At 32.8% G+C, this 16,813-nt stretch overlaps 2 protein-coding genes across 6 annotated transcripts in view; one reads left to right on the top strand and one right to left on the bottom strand.

The window, feature by feature from the left end:
* LOC111621694 (EF-hand calcium-binding domain-containing protein 6-like) overlaps positions 1–16,813 on the top strand; it is a 59,119-nt gene that overhangs the window by 29,532 nt on the left and 12,774 nt on the right. For all 5 annotated transcript variants that reach the window (XM_023363906.1, XM_023363908.1, XM_023363907.1 and 2 more), the window contains exons 11-12: positions 6,092–6,181; positions 12,317–12,422. In XM_023363906.1, the coding sequence (XP_023219674.1) occupies positions 6,092–6,181; positions 12,317–12,422 (196 nt within the window). The remainder of the gene's footprint in view (positions 1–6,091; positions 6,182–12,316; positions 12,423–16,813) is intronic.
* Positions 3,413–4,726, bottom strand: LOC111621697. The gene has a single exon (XM_023363911.1). It carries the CDS (start codon positions 4,530–4,532, stop codon positions 3,843–3,845), a length of 690 nt encoding a protein of 229 aa, XP_023219679.1. The 5' UTR covers positions 4,533–4,726; the 3' UTR covers positions 3,413–3,842.

The following is a 16,813-nucleotide window of genomic DNA, read 5'->3' as shown; positions in this document are numbered from 1 at the left end:
TTTATTTCCCCCAAACATATTTATGTAGCTAAAATTAGTTTTAACTAATGTTAAAAGTTAAAACTAGTTTTATCTAAAGTCAAAACATATACAGCAGTAAATTAACTAGACAAAACCGGTTTTGTCTAGTTAAAACTAGAATTTACTGTAGTCAAAAATGAATTTGAGTTAAAACTAGTTTTAACTAGACAAAACGGGTATTAACAAAGACATTCAGTATAAACTAGTTTCAACTAGACAAAACGGGTTTTAACAAAGACATTCAGTATAAACTAGTTTCAACTAGACAAAATGGGTTTTAACAAAGACATTCAGTATAAACTAGTTTCAACTAGTTAAAACGCGTTCTAACTAAAAACGGGTTTTGACTGTAACATATACATATATATACAGTAATGTACAATATAACAGCTCAACATCGGTCGAAGGTTTTAAGTTGTTTGTGCTGTGCCCGTTTCCTGTAGCTGTTCCTCGAAAAGTGGGTGACCAGTTCAAAGTTCACTTTTTTCTTTTTTTGCACCCTCTATCGTCAGAATCAGCCCATAGCCAACGGGCGCCACAGTGCTCTCCCCCAGTGACAACGATATAGGGATCAGAGGTACCGGGGGTCGAACCGGACGTGACGTCCTGACCGGGTCATGGTGGTTGGTGCTTGTGTCGGTGTGAAAGGATTGCTTGCATTGTTGACTGGTGGAGTGGATGTATCGTTTGCAGTTGTATTGATGAATGCTGGTTTGAGCCAATCTATGCTGATGACAGCTTCTCTGCCTTTTATTAGTACGGTGAAATGTTTATTGGATCATGTAAGGACTTGATAAGGGCCAGCGTATGGAGCTTGTAGGGGTTTTTTCACAGAATCGTTTCTAACGAATACGTGGGAGCATTCCATTATTGAGGGATGTAGAAAGGTGATAATTTTGTCATGTGCGGATGTTTGGACTGGAGAAAAATTGTTCATAATATTGCTGAGGCGCTGAAGAAAGATGGGTAGCTCAAGGAAGTTATTATTTGTCGGTTGTATGAAGTCGGCAGGTAAACGTAGAGTGGTTCCATATACCATTTCTGAGCAAGTGCCCACGACATCGAGTTTAAACATGGAACAGAGCCCAAGCAGAACTGTAGGGAGACTTTCTGTCCAGCAGTTGTTGTCACTGCATCGTAGGGCTTGTTTGAGTGTGCGGTGAAAACGCTCTACCAGCCCATTTGATGATGGGTGGTAGGGGGTTATGTGGATTCATTTGATTCCAAGGAGGGCAGTGAGTGACATGAAGAGTTGGGACTGAAACTGTCGCCCTGGTCAGTTGTTATAATGGAAGGAACTCTGAATCAAGCTACCCATGTTGATATGAATGTTTTCGCTACCGTTTCTGCCGTTATGTCTGGGATTAGTGTGGCCTCCGGCTAGCGTGTGAATCGGTTGACACATGTAAGGAGGTACATGAATCCTTCTGATGGTGGAAGTGGTCCCACGATGTCCATATGTACATGGTCGAATTGTTGCTTGGGTAGGTCGAACTGTTGCAGTGGGCTTCGAATGTGGCGGTTGATTTTATTCCACTGACAAGTTATGCATGTTCTGCACCATTGATTGGTATCCTTGAGCATGGCTGGCCATACAAAGCATTCCTGAATTAGTTTCCGGGTTGCACGAGTGCCTGGGTGGGAGAGATTGTGAACAGAATTGAAGACTTCACGGCGAAAGTTAATTGTAATATATGGTCTTATCCTATTATTTGACGTATCACACATGATTTGTAGTTTGGAATTGAGAGTGAGAGGTTGTAGCTGTAAGGAAGATTGTTGGGTAGATTGTAGTTTTTTAAGCTCTTCATTGTTGTTTTGTTCCTGTGCTATTGCGGTGAAGTCTAAGGAAGAAGGTAGCTGGATGTTGTTGATTCGAGAGAGAGTGTCAGCTACAGTATTGTCAGCTCCATGAATATGTCTGATGTCAGTGCTGAATTGCGCGATGAAATCAAGTTGTCAGAGTTGTCGAGGAGAACAGGATGTAGATTTTTTATTGAGGACAAAGGTCAGTGGTCGATGGTCAGTTAGAATAGTGAAATGTCTTCCCTCGAGGTGATGCCTAAAGTGTTTGATGGATGAATATATGCTGAGGAGCTCTCTGTCATAAGTGCTGTATTTTCGTTCTGCATTGGATAGCTTGCAAGAGAAGAAGGCAAGCGGACGTGGACCTTGGTCGGTATGGCATTGCAGAACGGATCCAATGGCAAGGTCCGATGCGTCAACCATCAAGGAAAGTTTGCTATTACTCGGTTGAAATGCAAGCGTGGCCGCTTTTTCCAAGTCGGATTTGCACTTGTTGAATGCGGTTGTCATTTCTTCGGTCCACCAGATAGTGCGTTTGTTGTTTTTTCTGCTACCTTTCAAAACATCATACAGAGGTGCTTGGATAGCTGCAGCATTTGGGAGAAAGCAATGGTAAAAATTTAACATTGCCACAAAATGTTGTAGTTCGGCAATTATTCGTGGCTGTGGAAAATTTTTGATGGTTTGAACTTTCTCAGGTGGAGGGTGTATGCCAGCGGGAGTGATTAGGCATCCGAGGAAAGGTACTGAGGTCTGACCAAGGACGCATTTTGATGGGTTCAGGGTAAGTCCGTGTTCTTGAAGTCGTGTGAAAACTTGATGGAGGTGTTGTAGATGTTCGTCCTTGTCTACAGATGCAACCAGGACGTCATCAAAATATGGTTTGTCCAATCTTGATGGATTAGTGATATTAGGGAAGTTTAGTGATATTAGAAGTTAAGTCCACGTAGCACTTGGTGGATAAATTGTTGAAAGGTCTGTCCAGCATTTCGCAGTCCAAACAGCATGAATAGATACTCATATAATCCGAATGGCATAGTTATGGCAGTCTTAGGTACGTCTGCTGGATTGACTGGTATTTGATGGTAGGCTCTTGCTAGATCTAGGGTGGAAAATATTGTCTTTCCATGTAATAATTGCATACAGTCTTGTATGTGTGGCACAGGGTATCTATCAGGGTGGGTAATTGCGTTTAAGCGGCGAAGTCCCCGCATGGCCGCCAGTCTCCATTTGGTTTTCCTACCATGTGTAAGGGACTGGCCCATGCACTCTTTGATGGCTGAATGTTTCCCTGTGCCATCATGAACTCAAACTCTTTGTGAGCAGCGAGAAGAGTGTCTGGAGGTAGACGACGTGGTTTGCTAAACACAGGTGGACCCTGTGTTTCTATGTGGTGGTAGACCTGAGCCTTTTGTTTTGGTTTGTCCAATCTTGATGGATTAGTGATATTAGGGAATTGGGCCAAAAGTTTGTGGTATGGTGAGTCGCCAGACACGACTGTGATGCTGGTGGAGGCTGGTAGCTTCTTCATTGTCATCCCTTTGGATGTAAGTTTAATTGTGGCATCAATCAAGCAGTTATGTTTTACGTTGACAAGTAGGTTGAAATGTTTCAAAAAATCGATGCCCAGGATGGGTTGAGCAACATCAGCGATGATAAAGGGCCAGCTAAAGGTTCAACGAAGATTTAAATTTATCATGAGTAGTCTGGTTCCGTTTGTTGAAATTTGAGTGCTGTTTGCTGCATAAAGGGTGAGTTTTCCTGGATGGACAGGTTGAGCTGCGAATTTTTTTGGTATGACTGATACGTCTGCTCCTGTGTCAACTAGAAAGTGAAGTTTGGATGAAGGGTCGGCTATAAAGATTCTATTGACTTGGCATTTGCTCTCTGTGGCCACAGGACCTGTTTAGTTTCCCAATTTTTGGAATGAACAAGGTGGGGTGCATTGTTTTTGCATTTGCACCAAAGTTAGTGTGGTAAAAGCATAAGCCACCTTCTGGTTCTTTGTAACAGCATCACTCACGGAATGGACTTCGTCCGTGCGAGTCCTGGTGATTTTGGAAGTTGTATCTTGGGCGATGTTGGTATCTTTGTGCTTGTACCAGGGTAGCGAGTTCATTCACTTGCAATGTTAATTCCTGTATTTGTTTCTCGATTGGATTGCTAATAGAGAATTGTTCCTGTTGGCTGATTGGCGTGTGGTTTATGATTGTAAGTTCGTGTATTTTATCAGCCATTGTGGCGAGTTGTGGCAGAGTTTCATTTGAGGCTGCCAGAATAGCTTGGATATTTCCTGGTAGTCTTCGAAGCCACAGCGATTTTAATAAGTCTTCACTGAAATGACCATTGGCGAGGTCACGCATCTTGGTTAATAAGTGTGACGGATGCTGGTCGCCCATTTCAAGTCCTTGTAATAGTGTTCGCAATTTGGACATTTGGCTTTCCGAGTATATGTCGATCAGCCTTTTTTTTATAGTGTTGTACTTGTTGTTTTCAGGTGGCTTAGTCACCAGGTTGTGTACTGATTCTAAGATGTCCGATTCTATTGTTGAAATAACATAGTAATATTTGGTTATGTCAGCAGAAACATTAGCGATGGCAAACTGGACTTCGAGTTGGGCAAACCAGAGAGTGGGATTGTTCTTCCAAAATGGAGGTGGCTTGACTGCCACTCGAGAGACTTGCGGAACGCTAGCTGACTCCATTATATCAGTTGACGAAATTTTCTAAAATAAAGATATAAAATTGTTACTGACCTTCTTAAATTACAGAAAATAGTTAAGTTTCGTTTTTCTGATCTTGTGGTTGTACGATGGAGATGGATTATCCTTGTGGGGCACGTGTCTTCTTTGTTTGGGTCACCAGTTTTGGAGTTCGATTCCCTATGCTAATCGCTCGGTGCTGCTCAGGATATGTCCAGTCGGAATTTTATATCTCTTTCTTTATTTATCAATATATACATATATATATATATATATATATATGTACAGTAATGTACAATATTACAGTCCGACATCGGTCAAAGGTTTTAAGTTGTTTGTGCTGTGCCCATTTCCTGTAGCTGTTCCTCGAAAAGTGGGTGACCAGTTCAAAGTTCACTTTTTTTTTTTTTGCGCCCTCTATCATCAGAATCGGCCCGTAGCCGACGTGCACCACACTATAATAACCTGTTTTAGACAACATTTTAACATAATTGTAAACAACTGTCAATCATGTTAGACAATCATAATTTAATTGACAGTGTTTTAAAACTGATTTTGCCACAAATACAAGAGAGGACGAGTCAGAGACAATATTTGATAAAAATTTAAATACAAGCTTAATAAAATGATTATGAGGAAATTCCAATCCCAATTCAGATCTGACTGGTATTGATGTCTCAAAAGCAAACAGGCAATGAAAAAGCAGGAACTCAATTGAATCAGTTGCATTAAAGTAGAAAGGTCCCCCAAAAAGGTAAACATACAACCAACTCAACATGAATAGAGGGACAGCTAATCTTTAAAAAGGAGTATGTGACTATTTCTCATTTTGCATAAAATATCAATTACTGCTTTACCCTTGACAAAAGAATCCGATACTGATAAATGAATATCCAGGTAAATCACATCATTTATGATAGGTTTTTCATAAACGGTGAAAAGATTATCTGTTTTTCTTTGCTGTTCTTCCTGACTGAAAATCATTATCTTGGAAATTTCATTTATATTTTTATCTATTATAAATATTCTATATATGTCAATATATGTTGCATATTATACTGTATTTCATTAGTTTATTTTGTTTATTATAAATTTTAAATGTTTGTATTATCTTACTTTCTAATGTGTAAATAAAACAATGTGATGTATATGTATATACACAGGCATTTACTGGGGCAAAGAGATCATTTTCCCCCAGCAGACTGATAAGGATCAAGTCTTCTAATCAAGGACAAGGAGTTTGGAAGTTGAAATTTTATAATTAATTCTCTAAGGAATGTTGGAAAATTCTCTGCCTCACTCAGTAGTACAGTAAATTACCTGATATAAGTGCAATTAGCCTGATTTAAGCAATAATTATGATAATGGAACTCCTTAGAAAAGTTGCAGCAGATGCCAACATATATATCATATTATTTTATCATAAAAGTCAATCTTTATTAAATGTTTACAAATTAATAATTCTAATCGCTAGTTATTGTTATTTTTATATTAAAATATATTTAAGTAAAAATAAAATTAATTAAAAATAAAATCTAAAATATATATATTGTTTTATTTAGCTTAGATATAATTCTTGCTTCACCAAGAAGAATTTTTTGGCGTAATTTCTTGAAAGATTACTGTCAACCCTATGCAGAACTAGACAAAATGTAATTATTTTTTAAATATGTCTTTTTTAGAAATTTATATATTTAAAACAATTTTTATTTATTAATGTAGGTGATTGTTATTTGTTGTGTGGTATTATTTCTTGACAGTTTGGACATTTGAATTCACAATTTGAATTAATTTCCTTTTGTTTGTCATAGTTGTTTTTGTATTTTTATTATTACACAATAACTTTACTTTAAAATGAAATATGTGAACAATAAACATGAAATACCATATGAACAATAAACATTTTAGAATAATGCACGTTGGTACTAACTAAAGGTTTTAGTATATTTAAAATTATACAAGGTAAAAATAAACCTAAAACTATGCCCAAAGCTATACAATATAAAGATGAAAAGACCGCTGTAACTGTATGAGCAGTAAGTATCATCAGTAGGTATTATCTAAAGGTGCACTTGTGTACCAGATGTGGACTGTTACACCTGCAACTCTGTCATCTTACTGTTTTTGGTATGTACATAATCTGTCTGTATAACTTTAGTTCATAACTGTAAACCAATAATTGGCTAATTATATAATATTGGCTAATAATTATAACTGTTTTGATCAATATCCTGTATGTCACACTGCCCTGCAACATTATGAAGATTTATTACAGCTGTCTACAGTGATAATGCTTACTGCTCATATAGTTATAATGGCATTTCATCTTTATATTGTATAGCTTTAGGCATAGTTTTAAGTTTACCATTACCTTGTATAATTTTAAATATACCAGTGACATGCCATGACATTTGATGATAGGGAAGCTGTGTTTCTGTAAGAAGCCGATTTCCAGGGGCAATCAGTTAATTCTTTAAATGTATTTTTAATAGATTATTTATCTGACGTAATTAATAAATAAACAAGTTCAATATAATTACCTTTGTTATTAGATTTAATAGATTTCCTATGTCCTCTAAATGCTGATTCTTGCTTTGATAAATACATATAACATTGTTAATTTAAATACAGTAATACCTTGACTTATGCTACCTCAACTTACGCTACCCCGACTTACGCGAACCTGGAGTTATGCAATTTTCAAATCTTGTTGATTCGTCTTTTGTTTGAGCGCCACGCAACTTTTGATTACTCACTCCCCCACACTATTGTTCAGCTTACATGTTTGGACATGTCGCGCGGAATCAACACATAGCTACAATTTATTTTGTGTTATTTATTTCTGTGTTTGTTACATCTACGGAGATTTGAGAGACTCTATGTGGTGATTTCTTGTAACCGTGAACAAATCAAAAGATGAGATAAGATTAATGAGAACATTTATTAGCTTACATACATCTGATTTGGATTTTACACAAATTGCGAAATTATACCCCGACTTACGCGGTTATCTCTCGGTCCCACCTATCGTGTAAATTCAGGGTATTACTGTATATCTATTAGCTGTAACTATCTCTTTATAATTTTAATATTTATTTTATATTATTTACTAATGTTAAATTCTATTCTGCTTTGATTTCCAAATTGCTTCAAATACGAAAGAATCAACAATTTTTCATGTCTTTTGTCAGCTAAATTGTCAAAGCCATTCTTATTTCACACACTAATTTCATTTGAAAATAGTAGGCAAAGCCAACAAAACAATTTTTGCATTTTTGCATTTACAGAGCCATTTTATCGTGAAAATGTCGAACAAATTTTTTATTGAAGTGTTTATATTTAACTTAGACATTGGCCTTTCTCTTTTAATAATGTTTTCTTTTTCATTATGTTGTAGTGAGCAAACAATACAAACAATACAATGAAAGTTGTCTACAATAAAAGTTTTTATTGTCGGCTTGTGCAGTTTTACATATACAAAGTTCTTTCGGATCCCAACTCCAATATATATGATTTCCGTAACATATACTTCTATTGGTACAAGGGAGTGACACGGTTTTTTCGCGACAATGCAAGATTTTTCTTAACCTACCTTAACCTAACTTATATACTAATGAAGAAATATAGAACGAAAGAGTTAAAATTAAGATTTTAGATTAATAAGAACAAGACAAAGTTGCTGGTGTGGTATCCGTATTTCCTTCCTTCCTTCCTTTATACTTCGCTAGTATCCAGGTAAAGACTTTTGCTGATTTTCCTTTCTTTCGTCTCTTCCGTTATTTCTCTCTCTCAACGTTCTCAGATCATTCAGTTCTCTCTGGTTTCAACGACCAGGACTTTCTTCTCTACCTGTCTGTCTCCTTCGAATGCTAGCTTCAGAATGTCCCTCTTTTTCTCTCTGACTTGCCTCAGGGTCTCTTTCACACCCTTGTTTTCCATTGTATTTCTGAGAAACGTTTTTACCACCAGCAGGGAGGAAAGACCATTAGAAAGTTCGAGAAAGTTCATAGACAAAAGACTTAGAAAACTTAATATTAAGTTTAACACTAAAGACAAAATATATATATACATTTGGTGGATCACCACAATGTGATCTTGAGCCAAAACTTTTTTAAAATAAATTTTCAATAACGTAATTACATTCTGAATTGCTAGCCACGATATAAGGGCTAAAATTAAAAATAAAATTATAAAAACTTACTTGGTGAAATAAAATATAATGTGGTGGATATCCATACCTGGTACAAAATACTCTTCAATTGTATGAATATACTTTTAAAGAAAATTATAATTAAATATAGCTTTGTAAAGAAACATACATAAAAATAACATAAAATCTTCTTTACTTTTTAAATCTTAACCACTTCGTCAAATAGTTCCCTACGAGTAGAATCAGAGACGGTCCTGCTATGCGTGCGGTGCATACATGCACGTAGGCTGCCAAATCCTGAGGGTACCAATACCGGTCAATGTCTAATGCCTCTTTTGTCACATCAATAATATATCTCAAAAGACACGACAGGATTGTTGTAAATTTTAAATGTTTCTCACCATAGCTGTAAAAATCTAAATTTGTTAAACTTAATAGATTATCCGTCGTTTGTTTTCTAACTAATTCGTTTTAGGACCACATATCCACAGAAATTTCCAAAATTTACAACTTTTCAGTCACTGTCATTGAACTGGAAAAATTTCTATCTTTATTACGTCTAATATTACGAAGAAATCAGTCTCCACTATACTCGGCTAGAGATTGGTTCAGTTAAGGCATTAAGCTTTTAAGTAATATTCCGGCCCTTTCATCAGGGTTTTATTTGTCCCCAATTCCCTAATCGCTTAATTATTTCACTACTTAAGTAGAAATAAGTTGAAACCAGTTACTTTGTACTCGAATATTTGTAGTCTTGGGAAAAAGTGGGAAGACAAATTTTTACGAAAACGGATACATAAATTGTAAAATTAAGGAAAATAAATTATAGAGCTTTTTCTGTACCTCGTGCATCTCTCTCATTCATTAAATTTAGTTGTAAATGATGCTGTCAAAGTAACAGTTAATATTTTAACATTATACAAGAATTGTACACGTTTTTTTCTACATCCCCTTATAGATGGGACATACGAAATTGTAATATCACTGGTTTAACATTGAAATCCATGAGTAATATAAAATCGGAGAGCGGAATAAAAATATTAAATATTTTAATGGGTTGTTTTAACTCCCGTCAACTATACAGAACTATCATAAAAACATACCAGTAAATTCTTATCGGTTGGGTTAAGTTATAAATCTACTCGTGATTCATGTAATCGGGTGAGGGCGGCCAAATATCTAGCGGGCAGGCAGCTAACAGCCCAGAACCTATCCTGGATAGAATTGGATGTGGTATATGTGTAGCATCCACCCAAGGTCCTAGGCTTCCACAGGCTAAACCGGGTGAGGTTGGTGCTCTGTAAAGTGCATGTGCAAATCTGGCTTTTTCGATGCTGACAATACAGCGCTTCCACTCCACCACTTATATTTGAATATAGAATAGCAATCTTATTTTTTTTCACATGTAGTATAGAAATTTGTAATAAGATACATAATGCAGTTATAATAAAATATTGTGCGATTATTTTCATATAATTAAAATTAATATGTATTTATTTTTTAGAAAATACAAGGGAAGCTGCCAATGATGGCAATGATTCCAATGATGGCACGCCACTGAAATATACTAAAACCTTTAGTTAATACCAACTGATGAGGGACTATTTTTTATCAGAAAATAGTCCCTCATCAGTTTTGGGTTTTTCGTTTCCATACTTATGTAGTCCTTTTTGTGCTTATTAAATGTTTTCACTTTGATTACTGAGCATTTGTGTCCATCATTAGTCTGATATGCCCTCACTATTATCTGCTTCATGGTTATTGATAATTTAATTAATTAATATACAGTATAAATTTTTATATATTGATATTTGATTCAGTGTTTGTCTCATACAGATCTTGTAATGTACAGTCATAATGTGGAAAATGTTTTTGCAGTTCAGAAGTTAATCATTTTTAAAAGAATTCTTTAGTATATATTTTACTAGATGCATCATTTTAGGAATATTATACAGTGTATAGTATCTCTAAAATACATTTGGCTCAATATTTTATAATTACATTCATGTGATTTGAATTATTTTCTTGATTTAATCTTAACTTTCAAATAAGTTAGAAATGTCAAAAAAATTTATATATTGTATATAGAAAAGAAGTGATTAGTGTAATTTAAAAATTTTATAAATATTGATAAAAATAGTATTAACTTTTTCCAGTTTTTTCGTTATGATGAATGTGGCTAATTTTGACAATAATGAAAGAAGCATTCTTATTTATTTACATTAAATTTTTGTTGTTTTAAGCACAATGATAACTAAAATATAATGTGATTCTAAATAAAGAATATAACAAGGAATTTTATTTATTTTAATTGAAATATACAGACAGATAGTGACATTTTTTAATGCTTTTATAAGAATATATATGAAAGTTAAATGTCTGAAAGTCTAGCAATAGTTGCATGTTATAAAGGAAGTTCTATTCCAAGATAAGTAAAAAAAAATATTATGAAATCTCCTGTTAAGAGAGGAAAATTTTAGTTTATTTCAGTGAATATATTATAATGAATAAACCATTAATTAAACGTTTAAACCATAGATTAAACAGAAAACAGGTTTATTTTAACTAAATATTTGGAGGTTATGAAACTAAAACTGACAGAAAATGTATCACACAATAACTTGAAATATTTTTTGTTGACAAAATGTAAGAAAATCTAAATTTGACATACAAAAAGCAGTTTAGCTATAGCAAAGTATTATGTCCAAAGAGCAAGCAAAAGTTGAAGGTTGCATGTAAAACATACTGTTGGGTTGTTAAACTAAGCAATGCCATCGAGAGCGTTGCTAAACTTTTTCTTGAAGTGCTAATTGCAGTGATCCTTGCAGCAGTCTCGTTGATTCAAGGTTAAATCTACAGCCCTTGTTTCAGTTGCTTTTCTGGCTGCAAGAAGATGGCTACCTCCATGATCGAGTTGTTTGAATTCCTATATGATGTAACAGTAAAATTGTAAGGTTTTGATTACCATGAATTGATATTCTGTTTATACTAATTTTTTTTTAAATACTCATAAGTAAAATAAAAGATTTGACAAAATTTGTATATTTTAAATGTTTCATTATCTAATTTATGTTTCAGAAAGAAGCTGCATACATTAAATTTAAATTATTAATTTTCTCTCTTAAAGCTTTATATTGAATTACTTTTAAAATGTTTTGAATTAAATAAATTCACAAAACATTCTGACAGCTGCAATGAGATCCACCATTTTGGAACTTCAGCACTGCTCCATGTGCATTGTTAAAAGATCTTCAGCACTGATTGCAGCACTTTTGCAGCAAAAACAACAGCACTGCTGAATTCAACAAGCCATGTGTTTATATATATACTGTATGTCACGATTGATTTTGAAAATTCAGAAAAATTAACTTAACATTCATAACTTTTTTAACTGTAGTTTTCTTCAAATTTTATACTTGAAACAATAAAATTATTTGTAAAATTAATTAAAATTTTGGCACAAATTACATATCAGTAGTTATAAGGAAGTTGATTTTCTGAAAATTTGGAGAATTTTGAATTTTCAGAGTGAATATTTTAATTAAGCTGTAATTTTAATATATGAAATTCTAGTGCAAATAATTTAATTATGATGTATTTAAAAATTTCAAACTAATATATTAATATTTTTTTCTAGAGATCCTAATGATATGAAAAGTCATGAATGTCTGGTGAATCATCTTGAAGAACTTATTCCAAATTCAGAAACTAAACTGAAATCTATATTTGGCTGTAGTGATAAGGTAAGTTGATATTTATTCATTAATTTAAAATAAGTTATATTTTTTTAAATAAGAAAGTTACAATTAAAATAAGTACTACACTAAATAAATCTAAGTTTTAGGCTTTCATTATTTTTGTTTCTTTATTTGATAATGTAAGAGGACATGAAATAATGGTATTACATTTCAAAACTTAATTTTTATTAATACATATATTGAGAAATTCTGTGCAAAATAGTGACTGAAACACCAGCATGTAATTAAACTATTTTTGATGAGACTATGTCTCATTTCTAAAATTGTGCTGTTGTCAATGGCTGCACACATTAGAGGTATGAAGAAGTACATGTCAGGAGTTGCAATTTGGCACAGAGTATTTGGTGCCCAAATCATGCACACACAAAATAAACCAGACTTGTAGATAGTTGGGGGACCAAGAACCAGGTCAAAATAAAATGCGAAATGCTGAGACTGTTTCTACAACAGGCATGAGTGCGAGAATTGCGCATACGTTGCTTGCACTCTCCAAAACAGTCTCATCCCAAGAATGGCTTCGCCGTTTTACTTGTATAAATTTATTTCAATCCTCCACAGCTTTATTTTAATGCATTTTATTGATACTCAATGTAGATCATAACAGTAAGTGTGATAGACATATGACAAAAGGAAAAGGTACATAAGACAAAAAGTATTTTAAAATGTTGCCAGATAACAATACATTTTATTGTATTTTAACATCTTCCCTTGGTAAAATTATTTTATCAGTCTTTTTAACATTAATGCAGATTACACAGAGATTTTATTTTAATTATTGTAAGCAAAAGTTTATTGTCATGACAAAAATTCTCAAAGGATTGCCTATTTAAAAGTTTAGCCAACATATCAGCAAGTTGTTTTTTACTGGATCTGTACTTGATATTTATTATTCCATCTTTCACTTTCTCTCTGATGAAATATTTTATATCTATATGCTTAAGTTATTTATAGTTTTCTGAGCTTTTGACCACTTTGTCTAGATGATCTTACATGTATTACGAACATTCAATTCTTCCAATTTCCTATTCTTTATTTTAAAGTCTTTTCTTTTGTCTGCCTTTTAACTATGACTACTATCACTTTTGCCTACAGTTTTTTCAACAAAACTAACTCAGAGCTAGAGATATTTTTCTTACTTTCTTCCTCCATTAATAATTTACTGATTAGTTCATTAATGAATGATCTATCTTACAGTGGAAATTGATTTTCATGCAGTAACAAAATGTTGGCATTCTTGAGGCAGGCCTATGATTATTTTGATCAGAAAGTTCTTCACTGTTTTAACTGCATTATGATTTTTTCTGAACCTGATATATAATTTGCTATACCTTTATCTTCATAACAATAATAGTTTAAAAAAAAACCATCTTTGAAGCATGTTTATGCTTATATCCAGTTTGCTGGTATGCAGTAACAAAATTTGCCAAAATTTTGTTACTGCACAGCTTCTACCACATAATGAATGAATTTTTACAAGTAAGTATATGCAACATATAGTTAATTAATACAAATTTTTATATATTTCTACTGAGACAGACATTATCTTAGTTATCAATCCAGATATAATTTTTTTTTATTCTCTTATTAAAACTATCTTTAGTAGAATCATATATTTAAATAAAAGTATATGACATATTCATTTATGTACTTAATTTCATGTATATTATTTATTTCTATGTTCAAACACAAAGTCCTATATAGATAGATAGATAGATAGGTTTTTATACAAATAGTCTCTTAATTAATTTGATAGAAAACCAAAAGTAATATATAATTTAAATTAAACCTTAGTTTGAAAAAATTTAATTCGTTGTTTAAAATTTCTAAACACAAACCACATATACATATATTATGAATCATGGTCTTTTGAAAGCATAAAACAAGAATATTAAATTTCTGTTATGAATTTTTCTCTGATTAATTCTAATATTAGTTAAAGGAAAAATCTATATCTTATACCAAATTGTTAAAAATTATAAAAAGTCAATGTATATTAATTTATTATTATTATTTTTTTAATAAATAAATAATCAATACTGGTATATATAAAAAACGTAGCATTCAATATAAATTGTTTCCAAAGAAAACTTGTTATTGTAGTGTCTTAAATGTATCGAAATAATCCAGACTGTTGTTGGGTAAAAATGCACGCACGAGGACAAAAAAGAGTGGACGCCTTAGGGGTTGAGTTCAACAGGAGTTTTAATGAGAAACAAAGAATTGGGAACTTAACCTAGAATAACACAATTGCTTGTTGGTCACGGTTACCAACACTCATGACAGTCAGGGGCGCCGCTGGCTGTTTGAACGCCCGTGTGCAATACCGATTATGCCGCCCCCTGTTTAACTACGACTACCTACACTGAGCTTGCCAGTAAGGCTCTTTAGTGTTGTCTCATAGGGGTGTGAAAAAAGAAAAGAAATACTTTATAAAGAAAAACTATTTATTATTACTAAGTTATTTTTGTTAATTAAGTGTAAAACCATATAAATATTTATTTACAGAAATTTAACTCTTCTTGCCTTTATGTTTGCGAAATCTGCTATCAATTTTCTTGTATCCAAGCTGTCTAAGATTTCGTGTTCAATTTAAACTATAGCTAAATTACTTAGTCTTTGCTGATGCATTGTTGATCTTAAATAGTTTTTTATAATTTTTAACTTTGAAAAAAAACCTTTCACAAATGCAACTGAAACCGGCAATGTAAGTAATATTCTTAGTACTATTGCTGTGTTAGGAAATGTTGATATTAAGTAATTAGTAAAAAGATATTGTAATAGGGTTTGTGGATCATTAGATTGGTTTTCTGGAAAATGCAACTTTAAAGTACAGATTTCAATCATACAAATCAATACCATCAATGACTGTTTCACTACTCGAATCGTCTTTAAGCTTCAGATTTAAATGCTAACCAAGTTAAAATATGATTAATTATACTTAGACCCATGTCAGAAGAATTATTTACAAAATAATTGCAATTTGATATGCGATAGAACTGTTCGAATGCGTACAAGTACAAATTGAGAAGGAAGCTCTGTGGGGATTCCCTATTATCGCCACTTCTATCAACTTCTGTCATAGAGCACGACTATGGGTACTTGGCTTCTGGGCGCCGCCGGATGCTTCAACCTGCCGACAGACGTTTCGCATTGCATCTTAATTCTGATAAATGCCAATAGAGGCACTTTAACGCTATAATATAAATAAGAATATAATAATTGCGCACCGGTCAGAATTTTTTTCTCCATGCAAAGACATTTCTTATGCTATAAGTAGGGTGGGTATTATGACAATGACTTTGAATATTACTTAACAGATCGCTTGATTTGCCGCCCCCTGGACGTTCCGCCCACGTGCAGTGCACGCCTTGCATGCCCGCTTACGGCAGGCCTGATGACAGTCACCAGATTAACTCGTTAATCATTCGGTCTGGAAAGGGAATAATTACAAATATTTTACAAGATGAATCACTCGCTGACTTATCCCTTGAAATTCAGCTAATTTTCTACCTTTAAATTATTAGTTAAAGATACACAATTTATCTTTTTTGACATTTCTACAATTGATATTCCATCTTTAAAAATTTGTATTCTTAAAGCAAAGTATTAATATTTGCTTTTGTGAATATTAAAAAATTGTTTTTCAAATGTTGTTAAAATAAACAATTTATTTAATTATATTGTTATTTTTTTATTATAAGAGCAGCTGTCAGAATTTTTGAAAATTATGTTAATCAAACAGTTTTTAATTTTGTCAAAATTTTGAAATATGATAATTTGTGAAAATTTGAAAATATTTTACTTCTGCTGAAAGTTTTGAATATGGAATGTGAAACAAATAGTTATGTGAAGATTTGTAACTGCTTTCAGCTCTTTTCAAATGTAAGTAAAAAAAAATTTAGTTTTAGTCAGTTTTATATTAATATTTTTATGATTAAACAGTTTATTAAAAAAAACTTTTTAAATTATAAATATATATTGGAAAAAAATAGAAAATAAAATAATGCATGAATGTATAAAACCAAATGAATCATTTAATACTTCCAAGTCAACAATATGAATATTCTACATTGGCCTGCAAGAAGTTACATCTAAATATAATAGAAAATACAATAGAGTGTCAATTATCCGAATGTCAATCAACCAAAAGCATTCCAGTCGGACTGTGTCCTGCTGAATCGAATGTTTTTGATACTAGATTAACTTTTAAAATATAACTTTTTTTGTTTTTATATTTTTCAATATATTTATTTTGTTTGTACAAATAAAGAAATAATTTTTAACGATACAATAGCCACAATTATTATAAAAATGTTTGTTAGGCTTAACATTGACGAAAATTCAAAGTGACATGCAACAGAGAAAAATTTAAACAT

This window comes from Centruroides sculpturatus, unplaced genomic scaffold, assembly GCF_000671375.1.
Source record: "Centruroides sculpturatus isolate CEXI.00-Female unplaced genomic scaffold, Cexi_2.0 scaffold352, whole genome shotgun sequence".
Lineage (NCBI taxonomy): Eukaryota > Metazoa > Arthropoda > Arachnida > Scorpiones > Buthidae > Centruroides > Centruroides sculpturatus.
The sequence above is the reverse complement of the archived record's forward strand: the minus strand, read 5'-3'. Positions and strand labels throughout refer to the sequence as shown.